Source organism: Suillus fuscotomentosus (assembly GCF_016647785.1).
Source record: "Suillus fuscotomentosus strain FC203 chromosome Unknown F5891scaffold_1, whole genome shotgun sequence".
NCBI lineage: Eukaryota > Fungi > Basidiomycota > Agaricomycetes > Boletales > Suillaceae > Suillus > Suillus fuscotomentosus.
In genome coordinates this window covers 2,737,794-2,763,952 of record NW_024539513.1, presented here as the reverse complement: position 1 = coordinate 2,763,952, position 26,159 = coordinate 2,737,794, and the positions used below count along the sequence as shown (strand labels likewise).

At 44.3% G+C, this 26,159-nt stretch overlaps 3 protein-coding genes across 3 annotated transcripts; 1 reads left to right on the top strand and 2 right to left on the bottom strand.

The window, feature by feature from the left end:
* Positions 1-5,808: 5,808 nt before the first annotated feature.
* F5891DRAFT_1206744 (uncharacterized protein) lies at positions 5,809-6,973 on the bottom strand (the record flags this gene model as incomplete). Its single annotated transcript, XM_041369047.1, has 4 exons — positions 6,469-6,973; positions 6,263-6,410; positions 6,005-6,211; positions 5,809-5,945 (listed from the first exon to the last, which is right to left on the bottom strand). The coding sequence occupies exons 1-4, from the start codon at positions 6,697-6,699 to the stop codon at positions 5,809-5,811; spliced, it is 723 nt and encodes a 240-aa protein (XP_041234512.1). The 5' UTR covers positions 6,700-6,973.
* A 6,135-nt stretch (positions 6,974-13,108) lies between these two features.
* On the bottom strand, positions 13,109-13,687 carry F5891DRAFT_1206737 (uncharacterized protein; the record flags this gene model as incomplete). Its single annotated transcript, XM_041369046.1, has 4 exons — positions 13,551-13,687; positions 13,437-13,506; positions 13,155-13,378; positions 13,109-13,123 (listed from the first exon to the last, which is right to left on the bottom strand). Exons 1-4 carry the CDS (start codon positions 13,671-13,673, stop codon positions 13,109-13,111), a joined length of 432 nt encoding a protein of 143 aa, XP_041234511.1. The 5' UTR covers positions 13,674-13,687.
* A 5,352-nt stretch (positions 13,688-19,039) lies between these two features.
* Positions 19,040-25,976, top strand: F5891DRAFT_974216 (uncharacterized protein; the record flags this gene model as incomplete). Its single annotated transcript, XM_041376433.1, has 26 exons — positions 19,040-19,075; positions 19,118-19,217; positions 19,281-19,340; positions 19,402-19,692; positions 19,841-20,049; positions 20,122-20,301; positions 20,353-20,482; positions 20,601-20,684; positions 20,739-20,812; positions 20,859-20,953; positions 21,158-21,168; positions 21,387-21,397; positions 21,452-21,649; positions 21,699-22,014; positions 22,165-22,335; positions 22,515-22,581; positions 22,815-22,959; positions 23,104-23,199; positions 23,399-23,430; positions 23,501-23,621; positions 23,684-23,741; positions 23,799-24,046; positions 24,100-24,219; positions 25,093-25,143; positions 25,200-25,328; positions 25,416-25,976. 26 exons carry the CDS (start codon positions 19,040-19,042, stop codon positions 25,974-25,976), a joined length of 3,594 nt encoding a protein of 1,197 aa, XP_041234510.1.
* Positions 25,977-26,159: the final 183 nt, after the last annotated feature.

The window sequence follows — 26,159 nt, the reverse complement described above, 5'->3', positions numbered from 1 at the left end:
ACCTGGCACACTTATGCGAAGCTTCGTGTACATACCAACAACACTTTTGCATTTTTCGACTCCTCAACTGTCATCCTCGACCAATCAGTCCGCAAGTTTCAATGCACTACTTGTGCATACTACAACACAACCGAACTTCCTAGTGAGTACGCCGCCCATGGACGTCGTCAGGCTACATTAGCCTCAAATCAAGTGGGATCTGCAACTGGGTTGCAGATTGGGAAATCTTCTACATCAAACTCAAAGGTTAAGACATTGAATCTTTACACCTACAAATACCACGCGCTCGCTGACTACCCAAATACTATCCGGCAAGTCGGTACTACAGATAGCTATTCAACACAACCAGTAAGTCTTCTTTTCATTATGTTTTTCATTCAATGACTAATACCCGACAGGGAGAACTCGAGCACCATCGATCGAAGTGCCGGTACCCTCGCACAGCCAAGAAGAAGGATCAAACTTTGATCAGCATGACTTCTCAAGAAGTGCAAGAACAGCTCATTGAGAAGGTGATCGCTGCACTTGCAGCACAGCAGAATCCAAGACCATGATGCACATGAATGTCTCCCTCCAATCATTATTCCATTGCCAGATATGCTCGGGCAAATGATGATATTGCCTCCTGGTTAATTGGGCGCAGAGATGTTGGAGACTTGTGTGATCTGGCTATCGAGGTAAGCTATTGTTAGATTTTCATTTTCACACTTTCATTATATTTTATTAGGAGTTCATTCCGTGACTTAAGGACCATCTTCTTGCTCGGCTTTGCAATATTGCATACGGCGGAGATGAGCATGACTTCACCGATGCTGATCGTACCTCAGTGCTGTTTACTGACAACAAAATATATCACCACAGCATTTTACACATCAACTATACAACATACAATCTATGACATGAACAGGACACCATCAATCCCCGCACTCGTGCCAACATAATGGTTCTCTCCAATGAAGATGAGAAGACTCACCCATGCTGGTATGCCTGGGTGATCAGGATCTTTCATATCAATGTGTAATACCGTGAGGACAACACAAGGATGTATTCTGAACCAATTCGGATGGACTTCTTGTTCATTCAATGGTTCAGAAGGGATAATTTGCCTGCAGGTTAAGCTGCAAAACAACTCCAGTGCCTTGAATTTTTTGATCAAGACAGCCCTGATGCATATGGATTTTTGGATCCGGACTTTGTCATTCGTGGGGTTCACTTAATTCCAAGTTTTCAACATTGTATAGATCCTCAAGATCTTGAGTCTGACTGCCAATTTCAGTATGTGAATATGTGCACATTTCATTTTATTTATTCTTGCTACATAGGCTGACATACTATCTACACAACATATAGATTTGTAGATCGAGATATGTTCATGAGGTTCCATGGTGGCGGAATTGGCCACAAAGCTACCAGAGACTGGGACAACATTCTCCAACTCGAGCAACATGGAGCCGAAGAAGCAGAAGTGGAAGAAGCTGATGATGCGCCTGACGCAGCTGAAGAGGAAGAGGAATGGGAAGACATCAAGAATGACTTGGATGATGTTGACAGCGAGAGCGATGAAGAAGAAGATGATGACGAGGGTAGAGTCATAGCAGATGAAGGAGAGGAGCTGGATGATGGTGTGCTTGCAGAGGAAGGGTATGGCGCACTTTAATGTATTGTAGTTTGATGTTCTCAACCGATCGATTGTGCAGTGCAATGCATCAAATTCTCATTGTCATTTTCTCTTGTGCCAAAAAATTTGATTACAGTATCTACTCGACATTATTTATATATAGTAGTGTCTATGATATATCATGTAGATACAAGAAGTAACTACTCATAATCAATGTGATATAATGACGAGGGATGTGGTGTCGTTCTGAGTTACTTACTTGCGTTCAATTGTCGCGTCGTGACGTGGATGACATCACACATGATTGTTTGGTTGTATGTTTAGGCACCCTACTGTCCATATCAGGTAATTTCACGGTTGAGCAATTTTTGTGATGTTGTTTACTTATTTCTGCATGATACTTTCTTATAAGCTATAGCGCCAGCTAAAGTGGCAACATCCGCTGCCTGTTTCGGCTTTTTTTTTTCACTACTATTATTGCTACATTGCGTGAAGAGACATTTTGTTTCAATCCTGTCCGACTCCACCTTACTAATCATGTCACATGCTAATCTATGCTGTTGATTATGAGACTTAGCGAAATATCACTGTCTATCACTACTGCACGATGGTTGTTATCCATTTAGGTGCAAGTAGAACGGGCCGCAAGGAATATGAACCCTTAGGGTCTAAACCATGCAGAGCACATGCCTGCTCAAGCAACGCAACTTCTGATGACAAGGGACCCAAACGGACCCACGAACAACACAATGCAAAAAATATATCATGCACGATAGACTTTGAACGTCTGCAAGACAATAAAACTGCCCCTGCGAGGAACAAAGACTGAGATAATTCCGTGGAGTCACTGACAGCAGATTCTGGCAAATGGCTTGCATCACCACCAAATATACACGAAGTTGCTAGAAACATAAAACAACATCAGACAGATAGCAAGGATTCAACCATGATATACTATCACCTTGAAATCCAGACGCACTATGAGAATAAGGATTATGCGCAGGATGCTCATATTCCCTACCAACAGTGCGCCACGCAGCAATCCAATTCATCCCAATCAAATCATCACAATCAAAGACTGCGCACGACCTCAAACTCAACATCGGTCGTGAGCGCACGGCCATCATAGGAAGCCATGAAAATCTCAGAGAACCGAGAACCTGGTGCTGGCGCTGAATGACCGAGTTCATGAGCAACTGGAATAGATACAAGACAATAACTCAAATCAGTATCAAAAATGACAGAGACAGGGAAGCGGCCGATGAATGAGGTCATGATGGTGAGAGCGCAAAAGGGGTGTAAGCATGAACTTGACAGCGATGCGATGATCAAGCAGGCGAGAGCTAAAGGTGGTGTAAACCGATTGATCAACACAGCCTCATTACCATCTAAGGCAACAGTTGCCATCTAAAGCGAAAAAAGAGGGGCAACGAAATTGTGAAATCTACCACCAAAACGTCAAAATCAGGAACTATAAGACCCACTCCCTAAAGGTAGCGGGAATTCTGTACTGTACTAGTGCCACACTCTGCATTCCATTGAATAAATTTAATTTACTCATCACAGCTCTAAGTCGTTAAACGCGGATGTAACATATTCGTATTTGGTGAGTGGTGTTACCTATTGTGAGTATAGCGAGGCTAGACACAAAGGTAAGGATCTCAGTATTTGGTCTACAAATCTCTATTGACATATGTTTTTACCTAGACACAAAGGTAAGGCTACGTGTACGTTAGTACTTGTACTAACGTTAGACTAGGACTTTTACTCACATCTCAGTATTCGGTCTACGAATCTGAGATGTTTCGATGACAGCTGGCTCCTTTTATAAGGTGAGTGTGCCAGCAGGAGTTTTGATTGAAAACATATACTAAACGAACGAAAAAGATTGCCGACATTGACATGTCGTCTGGAATCTCCGTTTGGTGGCACTCGCACCTTGAGCTGCCTTACTCTTCGGCTGTAGTCCCATTTCCTCCTTTGGTTCCTCCTCTCTCGGCCTTTCCATCCTCGGGTTCATCGGCTCTCAACATTACCCTCGCTGCCCACATGGTGTATGCATCTGCTCATTTGTTTGGTACTACTAATTGTGACTGTAGACACTACCATGCTGTATCATGCCGAATCCTGTTGGATGACATCAGATATCAGAATTTTGAAGAAAAGTGTGCAAGAATGCGAGCAAGATCCACTGTAATCAAAAACATAGCTCAAGCATGTATACAGCAGAGCACTGAACAAAGGCTTGTGTGAAAGAACATTACTTTGAGAACGAGAGTACTCACAGACTAAGCTACAAGGGTTGTACTCCAACATTTTAGATAATGTCAATATCATTGATGTGTCATGGACGATCAAGCTATAGATCTGCTGCATCATAACGAAAATTGCGTATCCATCCCCTTGGACCGCCTTGCTATTGTCGTCGACGACTTGGATGCGCATTGGTAACCACCAATAGGCTGCTGGGATGAATAAGGTTTGTCTGAGTTTGAAATCTTGCTCATGTGTTCTGGTCTCGTCAATCCTGCACCCTCAGACAATTACTAATTTGCTTTGAATATATAGTGCGAAAACCTGTTCACTGGGTCTTAAAATCCCGCCGTACAGGACTCACCCTATTATTGTCGGATCTGGAGTCATGGAAAAGCCATATGCACACTGGGCAGTATCTTGTAATCACTTCTGGTAACCCTCAACGCATCGCATATCTTACAACCACCATGTACGCCTCTGGCAGCATCCGTTCACCACTTGCCCTCCATTGCTATTGTGTATGCTGTCCATTTTTTATAGCTTTGCCTATGTCGATGTTCCATAATCTCACATCGTTATCGGAACTCCTGCCAACCTGCACGCCCCTATCTGTCCCATGAGCCATTGATCACGATTTGCTGTCCACCGGCAGGTAGGTGTAAGATGTGTTCGATGTCAGTCTTTTTGCATTGTCGTTGAAGTTTCTTGCTTTGCAGGGACAGGATACGGTATTTCGTTTGCTCTGGCTTAATGGCCATGGGGTAATTTCACCTCTTAGTAACATCATCCTGCACGAATCACTTGCAGGATTAGGATAGTATTCAGGAAGACGGATAGGTTGAGCTGCGATGGAGTGGGCGGTCAGTCCTAGTCCAGTTCTGAGGGAGGTCGTTGGCTATGTTCGCAGTAGTACATCTTCCCTCATCCTTGTGTTTGCTTCACAGTCAGTACCGGATTAAGCGCCCAACTCTCTTTTCTTATGATATGCCCACTTTCTTCTTTGACTCGGGCCCCTTGGTGTTGTGTCCGGTAGTCTTGCTATCCCTCAAGCCTGAAATCCTGATTCTCTCCGCTGACCCAATACAACTCTGCAGTCTTCTTATGTGCCCCCGTTCGTCGAGACTCGTGCCGTTGTTGTGGTGCGCTAAATGTACATTCATCTAAGTGTCTAAAAGTTCTTATCACCAGCGCATATCCATAGCTGACTCCGAGTTTCTGGGTCAGAAATGCCACTCCATGTAAAAACTTGAGCAAGTGAGCCATTGATGTGTCCCCACTCAAAATCTCAGCGCATTTTTGGTGTCCAACCGGCTGGGTTCGAGTCACGAATACAGCCTGATTGTGATGTGGAATATTGGAGCATGCCGTGGAGAAGCTGGACAACAATGAGAGTGATTTGAATACTAATTTCTATGAGATGACATCCCAAGGCGGCTGTAGCAGAGATCTAGTTGCAAACGAAAGGGATATATACATGACATACAGATGGGATGGGGAAAAGGACTCTAGACTTCAGATACCAGTGGTGTGGCAGCCGATGAAGGAGGATTGTCCGTCGATAATGGGACAGGCGATGGATGGATAATTACAAATTCGGAACAGCCATGTAACGAAAGGGGACTGATTTTTGGTTCTGATGAAATATAACATGGTAGCAATCAGTCCAGGGTAAACAGATCGTCGAGCGATGATTGATTCTCAGGGAAGACCTCACAGCATATGGCTTCTGTTCGAACGAATGGCCTCCAAAGGCAAGGAGGCTCCCAATCATCCAGATCTTCGACTGATGATTGATTCTCGGGGACAACCTTGCAGCATACATCAGGGAAACGTAACTCATTACACATGATTACAGAGTGCTATGAAGCACTCTGTAGCACTCTGTAGCACGATCTAACCCGCTGATGTATGGCTTTGGTTCGAACGAATGGCCTTCAAAGCTGAGGAGCCTCCCAGTTCTTGCTCGGCAGGTACTCCCGAGAAACTGGTGGGGGCATATTCACAGCAGGTGACTTCACATAACGTGCGAGCTCCTGGATTCTCCGCTTTTTTTTCGCCAAAGCATCCGGTGCTAAAAATTATTGGTCAATCTAGGTTCTCCTGAATACTTATCGCAGCAGCTTCACGTACGTAACATAATGTCCGACGCTGCATACAATTTCCGTGGCGACAAGGCAATAGCAGCATGTGCTGCAGTCTGGATGGCGGTTTCCCAAGCGGGTAGTGCGTCATTTGGCACTAGTAACTCCTCAATGCCCAGTTGGGCACGAGTGTCAACTCTTCCGAACTGTATAGTGAAATTGCTCTTTAGAACAGACAAGAGAGAAGTAATTCGATCTGTACAAACGATGAATAAGGAAGTCCAACGAAATAACAACTGATGTTTACCCCCAATGTCGGCAGGAAACGCGGGCCTGCGGCGTCTGATCCAAAGAAGAAACCTGAAGTACGCCGACTTGTATGGCAAAAGTTCCTCTGAACAAAGAACGAAGAGGTACAGGGCCACTCCCTCGCGTCTCAATATCATACGTGCACCCTTAAATACCGAGAGCATCAGTATTGGAACAGTTTGCAAAATTTCAAATTATACTTACTTCAGTCAGAGCGATGATCTGCACGGGAAAATAATTGTCAGTTGACTGTAAAAGATGATTGAATTGTGAGGGCAAGACCTTTCGACCATAGTGCTGCAATTTGTGGTCTCCTAAGGAACTGAATTTCATAAGGTCATTGATGCCGTCCAGAAAGCGGCTTAGAGAGCCAAGACGATCAGCCAGATCATTGATGACTGCTGGACAATCGAGTGCAGGGATGTTGTTATTCATGATGTGAGGTGCGAACAGTTCAAAAGATGGTAAGAGGTAGAACGAAGAGAACCACTGACAACACACAGAATATGAAGTGCTTGTTGTTTACCTAGGTGACAAACAGACACGCTTTCCACTGGCGGAGAAGTAACTGAAAATGTGGATGTTGTGGACGGTGGAGAGTGGACTGCTGATTGTGAGCCCAGCCTGCATGAACCATAGTTTTGATAAGGATCCTGTTTGAAGAAAGGGCTCCAAGAGTTTACCATGCTTGAACGTGTCAGTTGGATATGCAACCGTGTCATGAACGAGGGGGCAAAGATTCTAATTGCTTATGGAGAAATGCAAGGACAACCTGACGGTGATTGCATGGGTTCATTGCGTGTCTTTATACATATGCATCGGATATATCAGGTATGAGAGGCTTTCAAACTGTGTCAAACAATCACCTCATGAGTTCATAGCCCTTCCATAAGTCTCTGGAGAGTGGGGGCAGTCTGCTTCCTCGTCACGCTCGCATTACCCTGCTTGTACGCCCTCACAACAAATGAATCCCCGAATTGCGCTTCATCGGCCGTTACTTTTTCAGCATCATCGTCCTCAGATTCATCAGCCATGTCAGTGTTGCTCGTGAACTTTGAGAAATCAAGCCTCTTCAGTTTAAGCTCTTGGCTTGATTCAAGACCTTGCAAAAGTTTCTCTGCGATGCTTTCATCTGCCTTGATTATCCAAAGTTGCTCCCACCTTCCCTTGCCTTTCTTGCTTCGAAAAGTAGTGAGTATGGCGAGAACACTAAGATCTCTTTCGTCGAACAAATCTTGAATTTCTTTTATAAGATGTCTTGATGATGCAAAGAATCTGGAGAGGCGACGTGGAATAGCGGCAAGACCCACTCTTATCATATTGTCACATCCTCGGATGCAGGCCTGCTGAATGCGTACTCTTTGTAGTCTCTCCGCAGCAAGTCTCGTGTACTGAGATGGGATAAACAGAGTTTCTTCTCTGCTAACGTCGCGGACAGAGACTGGATGGAAGGGAGGTGGATGATTGTTTGGTTGTCTGGTGCGGAGACTTCTTCCTTGTGTGCCCGAAGGGAATTGGGAATTAAAAATGCAGCTGCCTCACTGTCAACGTCCAGAGCTTTCCCTCCCTCTTTCAGGCCGTTGTTATGCTCGGCGTTGTTTAGACGTCTTAACGTTCAAGGATCAAAGTCAAAGTCAATGTTCTGATGAAGATGAAGCTAGATTGCAGGCCCTGGTCTGCATAGGTCAAGTTAAAGATACAAAGCGTAAAGAGTAAGGTATATATAAGAGTATTGAAGCGGAGCTTGAATATGAATAGCGAATAGGAAAAAGAGAAAGAGAATCGTACGATAGAATGTAATAGAATACTATGGAATGATGAGTAAGCATATGTGACAACGTGAAGAGGTGAAAAGATAGAACTGTAACATTACCCCCGTTTTAAGGGTAGTAAGCCCAGATTACTACAAAAGTTAAAGTCGATGCGATCGTTTATAGAAAGAAAGAACATCAGAAGTGTTACTCAATTGTCCTTCCGTCAACCACTCGTTCTCGGAACTAGGGAACCCCTTCCATTTGACATGGTAAGACCGTCTAGATGATGAGCCATGATGACCGATAATGGCTTTGATTTCATATTCTTCCTCTCCATCAATGATGTCTGGTGGCGCGTTAATAAAGTTAGGGCCGTGTACGTCGTTTTCTTTATAGGGAGATAATAGGGCGGCGTGAAATACGGGATGAATTCGCCATTGGGAGGGAAGTTTTAATTTATACATGATGGGCGAAAGGACTTGAATGATGGTAAATGGTCCTTCGCGTTTCAGAGCGAGCTTCCGATTAGGATATCCGAGATGAAGGTTCTTGGCTTCTAGCCAAACCTTATCGCCTAAAGAGAATGGTACGAATTTAGACGTGATTCGTTGATGCATAGTGTTATGAGCGAGTTCATGAGCGGCTAGCGCTTCGTCGCGTGCTTTATTTAGCATAAGTAAGCATTGTTCGATATTAGGAATGTCGGATTTAGGATGTGAATCAGGAAGGTGTTTCGGGTGATAACCCATCATGAGGTAGAAAGGGGATGTGCCGCGTGCAGAATGATGCCGTGAATTGTGAACGAATTCAGCAAGAGGAAGCATAGCGGCCCAACCAGTCTGGTCATTAGCGCAGAAGATCCGAAGGTAAACTTCAAGTTCTTGGTTAACTTGTTCAGTTTCTCCGTCACTCTGAGGATGAAAGGCGGTGGATAGGGAGTTCTTGTATCCGAGGAGTTTTCCAAGTTTGAGTTGGAATCTGGAAGCAAATTGGGGTCCGCGATCTGATATAAGTTTATCGTAAAGTCCGTATCTAGAGAAAACTTTGGAAAAGAAAATGTTTGCGACTCCTTCAGAGTCGATCGTTTTGAGACAAGGGGTGAAAACTACCCCCTTTGAAAGTCCATGGTCTACCACGACCATAATAGAGTCGTATCCATCAGATAAAGGAAGGTCTGTGATGAGGTCGACTGAGCAATGAGCGAAGGGTCGATTGCAAATAGGGGCGGGAATAGGAGCGAGAGGTGGGTGAGATGGATGAGTGTTTACTTTGTTCTGCTGGCAGACGCTGCATCCTTCTACAAAGTTCTTTACGAAGGTTGCTAGACCTGGCCACCAGTAGTCGCGAGAGAGGAGTTCCTGGGTTTTGAAACGTCCAGGGTGTCCAGCAGTAGGAGAGTCGTGATGTAGGGAAGTGAGTTCATGGCGGATATCGCCGGGGGGTACGTAAGTAAGTCCTTTATATAAGAGAATTCCGTCGCTCAATTTCCAGTCAGAAAGAGCCGAATGGAGTGGGGGCGGAGTTTCTGGGTCTGTAAGCGCCTTTAGCGCTGTCTGTACTACCGGATCAATAGCGGAGGAAATATGTAATCTGTCCGTAAGAGAAGTGTCAATGGTGTTAATGAACAATGAATCGGGTAGGAGTTGAATAGAAATATTGTCCTTTTCGTCGGTATCGACCGGAAGGTGATCCGTTCTACGAGATAATAAATTGGGAATGACCAGGTCTTTGCCTGGTACATGTTGGATACATAGTTCAAATTGAGAAAGGAATGTTTGCCATCGTGCTTGGTGTCTGTTCAAGTCTTGTACGTCCCTAAAATATTGAAGGTTTTTATGGTCAGTGTGGACGGTCACGGGAAAAGGGGAACCGAGTAAATAATGTCGCCATGCTTTTAGGGCACGGACGATCGCTAGGAGTTCTCTGTCATAGATTTGATAGTTACGTTCAGCCGGGTTAAAGGATTGAGAAAGGAAAGAACATGGTAACCAATCTCCGTTATCATTTTTCTGAAGGAGCACAGCTCCTGTCGCATAAAGGGAAGTGTCGGTTGCGATAGCAAATGGTGCGGCTTTATCCGGGATTTGAAGAATAGGTGCCGTCGTAAAGGTTTGTTTCAGCCTTTCAAAGGCGTTTTCGCGTTCATTAGTCCATATAAAGGTTCGTCTTTCTTCATGAGATCGATTAAGGGTCGTGCCACCGTGGAATAGTCGGCAATAAATCATCTGTAAAAGTTAGTGAATCCGAGGAATGATCGGACTTCTTTCACTTTCGTGGGAGTCTTCCATTCGGATATACCTTTTAGTTTGGCGGGATCCATAGTTACCGAGCTGGGGCGAATAATCATACCGAGATAGTCGATTTCTGTGACGTTGAATGTGCATTTGTCTGGTTTTAGGTAGAGGCGGTGTTCCCAGAGTCGTTCTAGTACTTTATGAGTTCTTTTCTGGTGAGTTTCATAATCATCTGAAAATATGAGAATATCGTCCATGTAAATAATTACTCATCCTTCTTGAAGCATATTGCCGAAGATGTCGTTCATCATAGATTGGAAGGTTGCTGGAGAGTTACACATGCCGAAGAACATTACCGTTGGTTCGAATAGACCGCGTGCCGTGGCGAATGCCGCTTTCCATTGATCGGACTTCTTTAGACGTACGTTATTATATCCCCATCTGATGTCGAATTTGGTGAATATTTTGGCATTCTTGAGTTTGTCTATAAGATCGGAAATCAGTGGTAATGGGAAGTTATTCTTAACCGTGTGATCGTTTAGGTATATATAGTCCTGGCAGGGTCGGAGGGAACCGTCTTTCTTTCCTACGAAGAAGAAAGGTGATGATTGAGGAGATTCGGAGGGTATAATCGTTCCTTTGGTGAGATGTTCATCGACAAAGTCGTTCATGGCCTTCTCTTCCGCTGGGTTAAGCGGATAAATCTTACACTTGCGTGGTTCGAAAGAGTCCTTGAGTTCGATCTTATGGTCGAATTTTCGTTCTGGAGGTAATATACCGTTAGCTACTTCTCCAAATATGTCTTGATATTTCCGAAATGACTCGGGGACGAGTTCTTCGAAAGTTTTCTTGACGGGTTTAAGAAATTCTTGAGTGAGTAGTTGTGACGTGTTTTGTGCTTTCCGTACTAGGGTGCCGTAAGTCGAGTAATACCGGTGATCTGAGGGAATATGTTCATTAGTAAGGGGAGGCTCGGATACTTCCATAGAGAATGTTCCTATGATGTGTTCGCCTTTAATGTAGGCGATGAGGACGTCATCGGGATCTATAACATCTGTTTCGTCAGTGTCGTCTTTGGTGGGGAGTAAGTCAAGGATTTCGTGAGAAAAAGTGGTTTCGCTAGCGGGATCCCCCTCCTCATCTAAACTTTCCTGTGTGTCAAAAAAGACGTCTTCTTCTTCGACTTCTTGTATAGTCTGTTTGATGCTTTGTTCTCGAAGGTGGACTTCTTCTTTTGTCCAATCGATACCTGGGTTTCCTTTCTTTAGCCATCCCATTCCCAGGATTGCGTCTTCCCCTCCCAAGGAGGTGACGAGGAAGCGCGTTCGCATGGGAATGCCGCAGACGAGGAAGGAGAGATTACAGTACCATGTGATTTTTCCATTTTTATTGAGCGTGCCATCCACATTTCGTATGGGTATGGGCTTATCGAGTTCGTGACTCTTGATGGAGTTTCGACAGACAAATGTCCAGTCAATAAACTCACCTTCAGCGCCTGAGTCGATCAGTGCGGCTGCTTCGATGATTTTGTTGACCTTAGAAGAGCAAATGGTAAGTGGAATACACATAGAATTACGATCGCCAATGCTCTGTACTAAAAGTCCTACTCTAGGAGAATCTGACACCGGTGCAGATCTCTGCTTTAAAAATCCTCTTCTTCGTCGGATTCTTCCTTCTTCTTAGGTTTCTTTACCTGGCGTGCTTTAAATGCCTTCCATTCCAAAAACTCCTGGTATTCGGCATCGTCCTTCTTGGAACTAGATGCAGAGTTAGTTTGGGTTTTCCTAGCGGTAGTTACCGTAGGATGGTTTGGGCAGTCTTTAGCAAGGCCCTTCTTGCCGCATTTGAAGCAAAGGCCGTTCTTGCGCCTGCGGTCACGTTCTTGTGGCATGAGGTAAGTCTTCCTCGTACTTTTCTCACCATCGTCATCTTCTCCTGCCTCCATCTTATCTATATCCATAGCGTAAGGGTCCTTCGCCCTTCCCATGTTTGGCGGGTTTAACAATGTTCTTCTTACCTCGAAGTCGAGGGCTTTACTGAGCCATCCGTCGATGGTGTCTGGGATGTTCTCGAGGGCTAGGATAGCGGAGACTAGCTCACACTTTAAGCCAGTGCGGAAAAACAGGATTTTTGTGTTTTCTTCTTCAATGCCAGTATCGGCTAGGATGGTGCGGAATAAGGATGCGTAGGCAGGGACGCTGCCGGTCTGTTTGATGGTGGAAATATGCCTCATGGCAGTTTCGACGATGTTCTTGGGGTAGAAGGTGGCTTTGAACTTCTTAGTGAAGTCTTCGTAAGAGTTAAAGACTGTGGCGTCCATGGTCGCCCTCTTTAATTCACCTTCAGCCCACTTGGCTGCTTCTCCTTTCATCATTCTACTTAACGTGAGGATGATCTTCTTCTTATCTTGGTTATATACCTCTTCGTTGAGGAGGAAGTACGCTTCCATCTGTAAAGACCAAGCGGTGGCCTTGCGAGTGTCTCCATTGAAGACCTCGGGAAGAGAGCCGATTTCTTTAGGCATGTCTTCATCATCTGAGTCAGTGGTGTCGGTGGTGTCGGTGGTTGGGTTCGGTGGGGGAGGAGCTGGTATATCTTCATAAGATTCAGTCCAAAATTTCCAGCGGAATGTGATAGAATACTATGGAATGATGAGTAAGCATATGTGACAACGTGAAGAGGTGAAAAGATAGAACTGTAACAGCCATGAGTATCGATCATAATAGCACTCAGCAAGTGTGGGCATTTCTGGGGGTATGGAAATATTGGAAGACGATTGATACAATCTTGTAACAAGAGACGAGCAACTTCCAGCCGGTTTGACTATCCTGGGATCAGTTTCATGATGATCTATTACTAAAACAACCCTGGCTGTTGGAGACATGTGTCTGGTGTCAAGGACATTATGATCCACAAGTGCAAACTGGGACACTTGTGACGGAATAGGATCACCAGGGCAATAAAGTTCTTCAAAAGGGTGGTTGATCCCAGCGAGACCAAGGGCGTGCAAATTCTCTGCTCTAAGGACAAAATCCTCCCTAGGTGTAGTTATATATGTGATCGCTTTTCCGCTCATGTTGGGGCGCAACCAGGCATATCCAAGTGCACTAGCGAGAGAATCGAGATCTACGTGGTACAGGGCAATGTTAAGGACTGAGAACCAGCGAAAAACGGTTGAGCATACCACCCGCTTCATTTCCTATTACCATTGTCCATCCTTCCCCATTATTAGCTAGAAATTCTGCTTTCCGGGACTTAAGATATGTCCACAAGTTGAAAGTAAACATAGAAAACTGACCTTCTTGCCTGTTAGAATGCTGCCCTTTTTACCCTTGTCCTTTCCATTATCCCTGTCCTTATGTAATCTTGTACTTCTTGTCTCGATCTTTCTCTCGATGCTTTGACTTGGACTTGCGATCATGGCGACTATCCGAATGAGAACAGGATCGGTGACTTCCCCTGCAACCTACTTATGTCAACTACTGCCACCATGTTCCTTAGATGACATAGATGCAGCAGAGTTTGGTGAAGGTGAGGGAGATCAGTGTCGATGTTCAGCGGTCTACAATGCATTTATCCACACATCTTCAAAGGTTCAAGGCAACTCAGCAGACAAAATGAGGCGACAATGTACGACACTACGACTTCTGATTCACCCAGGACTCTCGGAAGGCTCGTGGTATTTGTCTTGGTCCTATAGTAAGGTTAAAACAACGACAGGAAATGTCTCACATTGTGATTATCCTTTCCTCTGTCTCTCGTATCATTGTGATATTTGTGACTGTGTGAGCGGTATGGCCTCCGGGACCTTGAACGTTTAGTGGGACAAGATTCTCTGTCGCTTTTCTCGTCATGGTGGCTGCACCTTTCAGGTGACTTTGAACGACTCCATCCTCTATCTCCTCCTGTTCGGAGAATGCGTATCACGACATGTTATAAATATAAGCATAAGTGAATGCGTTGTCACCCCATTACCAGCACAGCCGACGTAGTGCGTGGTAATCAACATTGACACAGAAGGTGAGTCGAGAATCTCTGAGTAAAGGAGACCATTTACCACTTCGTCTATGGTTATCTCTTGAGCGGTGCTCTCTCCGTTCACCATGTCTTCTCTCGCTCATGAGTGCTGTTGTAGACGACCCAGTGGAGAATCAACATTGTTTGGTATCACTTGCTTATTAAGGTCCAGTTTGGACAATGACTCTGGGTTCAAAATTTCTGGCTCAAACCGCATGTGATGACCTGACTGCGTTAATAAGCATCTATTATCTAATAAAACAAAAGATACTCTGGTATCACCACAATATCTGATAAATCAAGCAGTGGCTCTTTGCATTCCTTACATTCCCGGGGTACTATAGACGTGACATCGGCTGCTGCATCTTGCGGAATGACCAGCAAGGCTCCTGCAGTGTGGACGAAGGCAGAAGAAACCACCTTTCTTGAGTTCCTTCTGCAGGCCCTTCCTGCATCAGGTGATGGGGGCTTCAAGGCGCCCACCTTCAATCAAGCATATGCGCACCTCAAGATAAAACACCTGCTGTCATGCATGGTATGTGATTCATACCATGTCAGATATATATATAGAGTGATAAGGAAGATATGAGAGACTGTCTAGCCCTCTGTCACTAAGTTACCTCTCTATTTTTCCTTTATTTCATTGTCTTGTATTTTATTTCTCACTTTTCAGGCTTATTTTACCTTGTATTTGTATCAAGCATGTGACCTTCTGTTTATTTCTCATTGTTTATTTTTATTTGGCTTCTTTCAGCCACCAAGTTTTGTATCTCTATTTATTTCTGACTGTTTATTTGTATTTGGCTTCTTTCAGCCACCAGCTTTTATTTGTCATCACATCATGTGACTGGGAAATATTCTGGTTTGTAACATTATTTAAGCTGACTCAACATGTTTAGTCATGATTGGTCATGCTTTGTAACAACATTTAACATGACTCAACATGTTTAGTCATGGTTTGTCATGGTTTCTAATTTCTTTGTAAGATTACACTGTATTTGTAATGTACTTAGTAATAAGCTGATTCATCACCTGGTTTGTAAGCCACATTCTTACCAATCCATCTGATTAATCATGCTTAGTAAGGGGGTTCCCAAAAGGTATAAAAGGACCCCATTTTCACCCATGAAATACAATCCTCCCACTTGACTCTTATCTCAAACCGTGTGAGACTACTAAGACTTAAAGTGCAGGCCAATATAAGTGTCTTGAGGTAATCTAAGATATCATTATCTACTCTAAGTTATATACTACCTTACAGGGGTTGACTATATAATTTTCGTTATCATTATCCTACTCTAGGTTATATACTACCTTACAGGGGTTGACTATATAACCATTGAACAGCTCTCATTCTAAGCTTTACGTGTATACAAAAGACTCTGTCTCTCAACGGAAAGTGAGACACATATCTAAGGACGACAAAGTTGAAACAGACTTTCATAGGTTGAAACACGACCTACTAGGCTGAAACAAACCTAAATTTATCCAGAACACAGAACTTTCCACAACACTTCATATAAGACTACACAAGAAGAGGACAACAAACTAAATCCTCCCAAGAACTCACCACATTACCTCCCACGAAGTAGAAAAGTCGGAGACCGTAGACTTAAGGACTGGCAAGAAGTCTTCACTGTGTATAATTGCATTGTCATTATACACAACTTTCATATAAGACCCTTAAGTAACAAGACACCGCATCAAAGGGGCGCAGAAAATGTTGGCACAGTTTGCAAAAATAAGTGGACATCGGTATGTTTCCAGTGAACTTTCAGCCGCCAGCAAATCAATGACATATATTTTTATAGTTAAAGAAAGCATACCAAAGTGTTGTTGAAATTAAGTGTACTGGTTTTACTTGGAGTGATGATCATGGAGCGGGCATCACGGACAAAAAGGACAACGTATGGGCACACTTTATAAAGGTACATCATCGCAAATAGACTGCATGCATACCCCTCTACTGACATTGTTTTCAGTCGCATCCTCACGCAAGGCCCTTCATGATGAAGGGCTTCAACCACTTCGATATCATGCAGCAGTTGATGCCAAGCAAGTCGAAAGGCTCTCATGTCTTCCGACCTACCACCACCACCAATGCCACCACACCATCCTCCATCCCCCCAGCCACAGACAACGCACTTCCAGGGCCGCCACCATCCTCAGTGTACCCGCCACCATCCTTAGTGTACCCGCCACCATCCTCAGTGGACCCTCCATCTACCGTTCTCGCTCCTTCCATGGAAGGGTCTACCTCTGCCGGTGGCTCGGCATGGACAAGTACAAGCTGGGGAAAGCGAAAATGCAGCGTGCTTTCGCCTGCGTCAGCTGCAGGCTCTCAGAAATGAGGCCGGCCACCATCTGCCACGCTATTGGCACAGCAGGAGGGCACCGAAACGATGAAAAGCCTCATAGAAGTAGTACATGAGATGCAGAAGACTCGTGTATTAGTGCCGGTGCTGCCGCCAGTGCAGCCTCAGCCTCAGCCTTCCACACATGTTGGAAGTGCCATTTCCCTCCTCAATAAATATACAGACCTCATGAGCAAAGAGCGCTTGGGCATTGCCAACTTTCTAGCTGAACACGAGAACCAGGCGATCATTTTCTACTCATTGGAAGAGAAGCGAGTCCTTTGCGGTGGTGCACCACAGCGATCAATTGACTCGCAAGAATATATGATTGTATCATAGCGGCATACAGATCATTTTGTAGTACAAAATTCATGTATTACCTACAACTATGGCAATGGGAGTCCCCTTCGTGCACATTCTGCGAGATAGTCAGTCCACATTGCTTGCATGATTCCATCCCTATGAGCATCTGCGCGTCTGCACTCAGCAGCATCCACCGGTCCCTCTGAATGTGCGCCAGATCCAACACCATCATCCTCTGCAAGATTGTGCCCGTACTCGAGGGCAAGAACAAATATATCACCGTTGTTTCTTCGCATGAAGTTATGAATGGCGCAAAGCGCTGCTGGGATCCGGGACTGGATGTCCACGGAGTATTCAGGCACACATATTAAGATGCACCATTGTCGTTTCATGACGCCAAATATCTGCTCGATGATGTTGCAAAGTGCAACGTGTCGCAAGTTGAACAACTCTTTCGGGTCTTTAGGCCTAGAAAAAAATTAATAGACAGACAGACAAAAGAAAAAAGGAACTCATGTGAGATTAGCTTAACACCATTCCTTCAGGTGGTAGCGGACACCTCGATAAGGCACAAGAAGTGTGTCACACGTACCAAAGCTGGCATCGGCTAGAAGATACTTGTCTTTGGGCACATGCAAATCATGAGAGCACGTGTTGTTCCAAAGGGAAGCATCGGCGACTGAGCCGTCCCACCCTGTGAGTGAGTAAATGAAAAAGAAGTCGAGGTCACATATAAACAATCAGTTCTGCAATAAAAAGCCTTTCCTGTTGTGCAGGACAACATGGTCTTCAAGCGGCGCAAAAACGCGGATGTGGGTGCTGTCAACAGCACCGATACAGTGGTCGAAGAATCAGAATTGAGGGTCAGTGTGAATTGCTGCAGAAAGTGGGGTGTTTTGGTCCAGGAAGCGGACGTTCAAGGTGTAGAAGGGAGCCGATGAAAAGAACATGAGTAGGTGTTTAAAATATCTGCAGAAATCAGCACAACTTGAACAATAGTTATATCAAAAGTTAGGCACTTAACTTGTAATCGTATCAGGAGAGCACTGGAACCTTTCTCCGACGTGGCGAGACGAAAGTCCAGTAACACACATGTAGAGAAAAATGCCGAGTTGCTCTGACACGCTTACCCCATTCCGGGACTGGACAAAGCCGTGTCGGTTAAGAACTGCTAACAGCTCATCGAAAATTTGAAAATCAACTCCGAAATTGTGTCTGATCCTGTCTGGATGACCACTGATCAGTTCATATACCCATGCTTGCCCAGTAAGTATGGATGTGTGGTAAGGAATTCTTTCAGCGCGGGATAAGAATAAAAGATGGTATAGATGTGTGACCTGGGCGACCACAATGGTAATGATAATGACCACGATTTTGTGTCGTTGATCATGTTGCATTTGCGCTTCAATATCCATGGCAGTGATGGATATGACACACATATATATGCCGATTATCTATCTATATACTTACATGCCATCTGGACCTATCATGTGCAATCATCACATGCAGTTTGAATCAGAAATTTTGAACCCGGAGTCGTTGTCCAAACTGGACCTAAGTGTTTGGAAAAGTGTATCATGATTCACAGGCGCTTGTTAGGTCACATGGCATGCACATCATCCATCCGCTGTATGTAGGTGTGTCTTGTCATTCACAGCCTCCATGATCTAGGCATACTTGCTTCAGCCTCATGGTACCCGTATGTCCGAGTCTTCTTCTACTAAATCAAACATTGAGCATCACCCCTAGCACTACAAATGAACTCTGAGAGTCCAAGCTCGATTGTGTCGGAAATTTGCGAAACCTATTTCAATGCTCCATTGTTGAAATGTCGTTGAAATTCCCATTGGTATGATAATGTAAGGTTATTCGCTGAGTTTCAATGCATTGTCAGCTGATTGCAAGGCATCGTTCCTGGTATTTGTGCTCTCACCACCTGTATCCCTCGATTTCTTTGTGCATATCAATTCTGTAGATACCTCATATATATCTGTCAACACTATGGGCTCTGACCGGCCGAAATTCTGTGATCTGTGTGAACAGAATATTAAACCACGTGGTTGGGCCACTCACTGAAAGGCCTGCAAGAGGAACACCAGCAAGCGGGCACATGATGAATGTGTCGCGGAATCAATCAGGCAGCGAAAAGGTGCATTTTGAGTTGCTCTCATCACCTTCCCATCTGATTCAGAATATAGCTGCAGCAAATAATCCTATTGGTCCTGGACGCAGGACTGTCAATGCAGCAGCTGCAGAACCAAACATCAACATGCTTCCAAATCACACACAAGGTAAGTTTCATCCTTTGTGTCATATACTATTGTGTCTATTTCACTTATCCGTTTATTAATCAGTCACAACAGGCTCGTCTTTGACAAGTTCTCATGGCATCAATCATCCGGACTTTATTTTCAGTGAGTTCTGACATGATTCCTTTGCCTTTTCTTAATTGTGTATCATTAATGTGAATGTTAGACGATCCGCCATTTTCCCCTGGTGACGATGGAGACCTCGAATATTGTGAATTCCAGGTCGATGATATCAAAGGCGAACATCACCCCAATAGCGGGATCCCAACAAAAGTTCACGTGTTTGGTGATTTCAAGAGCCATCCAGCCCATTACTCCTCATGGTCCACTCCTGAACCTGATGCCCAACCTTGGTGTCCCTTCACGTCTCGTTTGGAGTTTGATATCACTGAAATCGCCCTTGAAGCAGCCCTCAATAATTCTCAGACTGATTGTCTCCTTGACATCTGCCGCCATTGTGCGTGGCAGTCAGAGAAATTCACTTTCCAGAACCATAAGGATGTCCGCGCTAAGTGAAATGCAGCCTCTCAGCATGTAACAGGGGTTGTCTCATTGCTTGCTGTATGATTCTCATTGGACTAACATTTAAGCTTAGTTTACGAAAGACATGGTTTCAATACCCTTTGCTGATGCATCTTGGTACTTTGATGTCTACTATCATGATCTTTGGGAGTGGGCCACCGACCTCCTCCACGATCCTTATCTATTTCCTCACTTTCATTTCGATGCTCAATGCTTGTCAAAATTCAATGGCCGGTCATTTGAACACTTTGTAGATGAGCCCTTTACGGCTCAAAACTTCTGGGATGCTCAAGTATGTACTATTTGTGTCAATGTACCACATGTAGTGATTTTAATTGCATTTAAATTTCAATGTATTGTATAGTCACAACTGCTGCCTGATGCAAAGCCCCTCACGTTCATCTTGTATGCTGACAAGATGAAGTTATCAAGTTTCAGTACTGCAAAAGGCTACCCTGTCATTGCGCGATTAGCCAACTTACCCACTGACATTCGCAATGGTCAGGGGACGGGTGGTGGTTATGTTGTTGGGTGGCTTCCCGTGGTCCGATACATTTGCTATGTCCACTGATTTGAACTAATTCTATTCATACAGGTGAAGGAAGATAAGCAACACTCTGGCAAGCCAGCATGGGCCAACTTCAAGGCCACGGTATGGCACAAGTGCTTCAAAAGGATCCTCTCTTCGCTAGCGGCAAAATCCAATATGGGACAATGGCTTGAGTGTTTAGATAGGCTTCAGCGCTGTTTTTTCCCCTTAATACTAATCTTATCATCCGATTTTGAGGAGCAGTAAGATTCCAACTTCAATGCTGGCCTCTTGCTAACTCACTGTGTTTCAAGGTCTACAATGTCACTCACTTGAGGTGTCAGGGCCCTTTGGCCATGCCCCATCTGTTTGGTACCACACGACAAACTTAGTGATATGTATGTCACACTGCTATCCCTGCCACACATCCCGTGACTTGCAAGCTATCCTAGCAACTGCACAAGTGAAGGAAACTGCAGAAGAGAGGGAGGAGATACTAAAAGAGTATGGACTTTGTGATATCCTGGTGAGTTTATCTGTACTCTCCTGCCACATTTTTAACCTCATCATAGAATGCATTGTGGACAATGAAGTCTACAGATGTGCATCATGCACTGTCATGGGACAAACTGCACTTTCACTCTGGTGGTGAATGGTTGGATCACTTGTGGGTTGAGCTTCAGAAACATATCAGTAGTCTTGGATGTGACAAAATCTCTCAAGTAGATAAGAAGTAAGGCTTTTTTCAGAAATGTTTTGAGTTGAATTGACATAGTTTAATACAGCTATCAAGCTTTTCCTCATTGGTGAGATCAGAAGCACCCAAACCAAGTAATGAACATTGCGTTTACGGACAACTCCGTGCATGAAGACATTTTGAAGGTTTGTATCACACTTTTGTGTTACTAGCTTGAGTCTGACAGATTCCTAGATGATCATATATGCTACTCATGACATTCTACCCAAGCAGGACTGTCCTCTCAGTTATTTACTCCTTCATTGTGTCTGTCTTTACCTCGAACTCGATATGTATGCCTTGCTTGAAGTTCACACAGCCGAAACTATCAGCAGTGGCTGTCATATGCACCACATGTTTTCAGCCATTTTGCATGTATGTTTCATGTGTTTACTGCTACCAATAGTCAACTAATCAACTTGTTATTAGCAATATATCGACAAAACGGCCAACAAGAATGGAAAAAATTGTAATTTTCCAAAATTACACATGGACCTACATATTTTCAACGATGTCGAAGCAAAAGGAGCAACACGGAACTACAATACAAAGCCAAATGAGAAGATGCACAGCTCGTTAAAGGATTCATATTTGCTGTGGACCAACTTTCGTGATGTAGCAGAGCAGGTGCGTTGTTACAACAATCATTTACTAACTTAGACATATTATTTGACAGATCCTTCGAATCAATCAGTGGCAAGTCATTGCGGATCATATCCATCGTCTCTTGTTTGAATTTGACGAGCATCAATGTCAATTACATGCAGATGACTTGCTGGAGTCAGAAGAAGACTTCATCATGCATGTTGTTGAGCACCCTATTTCAACTAACAGTTCCTTTCATGTCAAGCTTGGATCGAAACAACCTTTGGAGACTTTTGATGCAATTGAGAAACTTCATCAGGATGACCAAGTGTTTCATAATTTTCGTATCAATCTCAATGAATTTCTTAACATTCTATTACCCTCGTCGGATATACCGCTACCTGAAGGTAGATGTATTCATCTCCGAGGAAACAATAAGGTAGGACATTATATCTCAGCTTGTTTATTGGCTACACTAACATACAAGTACTAGATTACAGAGCACTGATTTCTTCGTGTCAACTATGAATTGATGGTCGACTGGTGCCAACACACAGATTATCTTTGGTGCAATCCCCTTTTCTTTGGTTCTCCACGCTTTGACTGTGTCTTCATTTGGCAGACAGAAGATAAAGTCATTCTTGGCCGACTACTCTTCCTTTTTGAATGTCTCATTGGGGACCGCAATTTTCCCCTTGCTCTTATTCACCCTTTTGATGCTCCCACCGGTCAGCGCTCTCAAAAGGACAGGGATCTTAACCTCTTCAGAGTTCGAGCAAGACGACGAGCAGAGGCACAGTTTTTTTCAGTCAGATCAATCATACGTGGAGTGCTTCTGGTACCAGATGGACCTTTAGATTACCTTGTAGTTGATACTGTGGATACTGATATATTTCTTCACATGAAGATGATGCATTTGGAGGCAGGGCACATTGGGCGTGTTTGATGTCGAACATCCACCAGCCATCACAGCAGTAAGTCCAGGATGCTAGAAGGTGGTATAATTATCTTATTCTCAACCTACAGCAACCATCTTGTCCGGCCATTCCTTCCACTCTGACATGGAAGGCCTCACATTTTGCTCGTTTGACTCTCAATCCTTATCTCTCAGTCATGCCCACCTTCTCAACACTCTCATTCATTCTCCGCAATCTGATGTGGAAGGCCTCACATTTTGCTCGTTTGACTCTCAATCCTTATCTCTCAGTCATGCTCACCTTCTCAACACTCTTATTCGTGCTCTGCAATCCAACATGGAAGGCCTTACATTTTTCTCGTTCAACTCTCAATCCTTATCTCTCAGTCATGCTCACCTTCTTAACACTCTCATTCTGAGTGCTCCGCAGTCCAATGTGGAAGGCCTCACATTTTGCTCGTTTGACTCTCAATCCTTATCTCTCAGTCATGCTCACCTTCTCGACACTCATTCATTCTGCGCAATCCGACATGGAAGGCCTCACATTTCACTTGTTTGACTCTCAATCCTTATCTCTCAGTCATGCTCACCTTCTTGGCTACCATCACAAAACATACTGAGGGCTATCCTATTCTTGTACTGGAAACTGAAGAGCCAAACTAGAGGCCCACAAAACGTAAGAGACCAGCCTGCGATATTACACTGATTACTCATGCTGATTTCATATTATGTTGTAAGGTCAGGCCATGCCTTTATTACATGGCCAGAACATAAGCATGTTTCAAGATGCATCACAGTACTTTTCTTCTTGGTGCCAGCACATCACTGCGGCCTGAGGGATGATGAGAACTGATGTACGTATAATTATTGCAAAGACTCGGACATCTTTGGCTGTGGCATACACGAGGTATGCAAAACATTTTCCCTTATATACTGGGGTGTTGCGCTGACCGCTTTCTTGTCTCCCTTCCCTCTAGTTCATTTTGCATCATGTTGCATCTGTCTGGGAATACATTTGACGATGACTCGGATGAGGAACCTTTCATTGAATCAGTTGCAATTCCAGGGCCAAATGCATCAAAGGGAGACCTCATAGAGGTATGCTCTGAATGCTCGACTACATTAATAGGGCTCATCTAATGAATCCTCTCTCGTGCCAGGCACTTAAGGCACTGCAGGTTCAGGTTCAGAAGCTTATCGAGGACAATTGTACTCTTCGTGAGGAGAACAAAGTTCTGATCACTGAGAAGCCCAAATGAAAATGTCGTGTGGAAGCACCTGATGAACTTGCAGCCCATGAGCAAATAATAACACTTTATGCTCGTAAATATGACCTGACTGTTGAAATGTTCCCTAATCCCAACCTTCTCAGCAAACCACGTCCTGAGAACCCAACTCCATTTGACAGCCGAGACCGGTACCTGACAGCAATGACACAGGAATCAGCATTCTTGAACAAACTATTTCATCACTTCCCCAATCGTGTACACAGTGCCATGGAAAGTTTGTATTTCAGTGATCTCGTAAGTATTGTATGTTTTGATATTACTAAATGTAAGTGACAATTCATCTGAAGGTAATGAAATCCATTTCTGAGGCTCACTCATCAGAGATCAATAAGCTGTGTGGTGTCACTGGTGATATATTTGGCCTTCCAGGGATGTACTTCACCAATACCAACTATCGCAGAGCTGATGTCACAGAAATATGGGACATACTTGGTGTTACGCACTCAAATAGATCTGTTAGGTGGAGCCCTAAGAGGGGCATTGTCCACTAACATTCATGATGTAACTGGAAGAGTCCGGTGTAGTGACTGAGACTGGCAATGTCAAGTCGGCAGATATCAGAGATGCACGTGTCACGTGACTTCTAAGACAGATGTTTTCAAAGTCACTGACGTTCTCAAAGTAAGGACTGTCCTGTCCGAACAATGAGTAGTCGATTGAGGTAGACTTAGGCGCGATGAGCACCTAAGAAAAGATACTAGAGACTGAAGCTGAAGGGGCTTCAGAGGGAAGTATGTTCGAGGGAAGATTGAGTAGATTCAAGTTAGAGAATCTAGTACAAGGTGACCAACTACTTATACTAAGTGGAGAGGGTTAAGGGCAAGGCTACCGTACTGTAGGTAAGGGTAGAGGGGAAACGGAAAGGGTATAGGTACGCTGGCAGCAGAGCCTGATTAGTGATGGGAGGTCAAATGTGGAATGAGACCAAGAAACGTTGGAATGAACCAATGGTAAGAGATACAATGCGCAGCACGCATGAGTCAAACAAACGATAAGAGCAGATAAGGAAAGCCACATTGGTGGCACAATTCAGGATGAGTCATAGCCCAAAGGCACGTGTGCACATTGGTGCAATAGGGGGAAGATGGGGGATGGGAACAGTCCTGAGGATCCGGTCAATGGATAGTTGGTAAAGGAGTACGAGCTGGAGGTGGGCGAGGACGAGGATGAGGAAAAATGATAGGGGGGCCATGTAGCCGATGTGACTTGTAACACTTGGAGTGTCAGTGACAAATCCAAAGTACAAGACTTTTCAACCGGTATTGTTTCTTGGAATGCAGGAAGACTTGTCTTTGAAGACTGTGTTCAGAAACTGGGAGCTTTTGGCTAAGGTAGGCTTTTCGGCTGTGTATTTTTGCAGACTACATGATGACGCACCTCTAAATAGGTTCTGAAGGCTGCACTACGTGGCATCACTTCACTTCATCAAGAGATAAGTGGCAGACCAAAGACAAACAGACACAAATGGAACTTCAAACAGGTCACACCAGGGTCCATTGCATGGGCCGCCGTTATTGTGAGTCATCCACCCTACATCAAGTGACGGTGTTGCTCAGCTAATATTGCAGCAATCTTTTTGCTGTCGCGTGACATGGAATTTCAGAAGTCTGGCTTGGGAAAGTCATCCGGTATCAACTACAAAGATCTATTCTACCACTATAAGAAGCTCTTGCTCACAAAGTGGGATAGCCGTCGCATCCAGACTATTGTTCAAAACATCAACCGTGAAGTTTTCGGCTCTGCAAAGTCTTCTGCCTCTGGCCCAGCTGGTCAGGAAAATCACTCCAGCGAAATCATTCGCACCATGAATGCGCTGGACATGGATAGCGATAGTGAATCAGATGTACCTATGCCATCTTCTACAGCACAAGCTGCCACTGCCTCTTGGTCTGATGTTATCAAGGCGGCACAGCCTCCAGAACATTTTGTCACCCCACCTCTCAGTGCTGCTTCTACTCTCAGTAGCGCTTCCACCCTCAGCACCGCTTCCAGAAAGCATGCCAAAGTACCTGTAATGATGGGCCTAGAAGCCACTACTACTGCAGTCATGGTGCAGGATTCAGATGTGGGACCTGGTCCAGAGCAACCAACTCAGGGTAGAGGAAAGATGAGGGCGAAGAAACTTGCAGCTCCAGGTGTTCGTCATGGTACTCACACTTGCTAGGGATAGATATATTAATGATCACACTTCATGTTGTACTGCCTGCTGTTGCTTTTAAATTTGATTTCAGCTTGCATCTGCATGCTCAATTATTAAATTGGATGTGAAAATGATGAAATATTAAGCAAACAGCATTCTAAATTTCCTATGTCTCATTATTAATCATATCTGCTATTAGAAAATTCA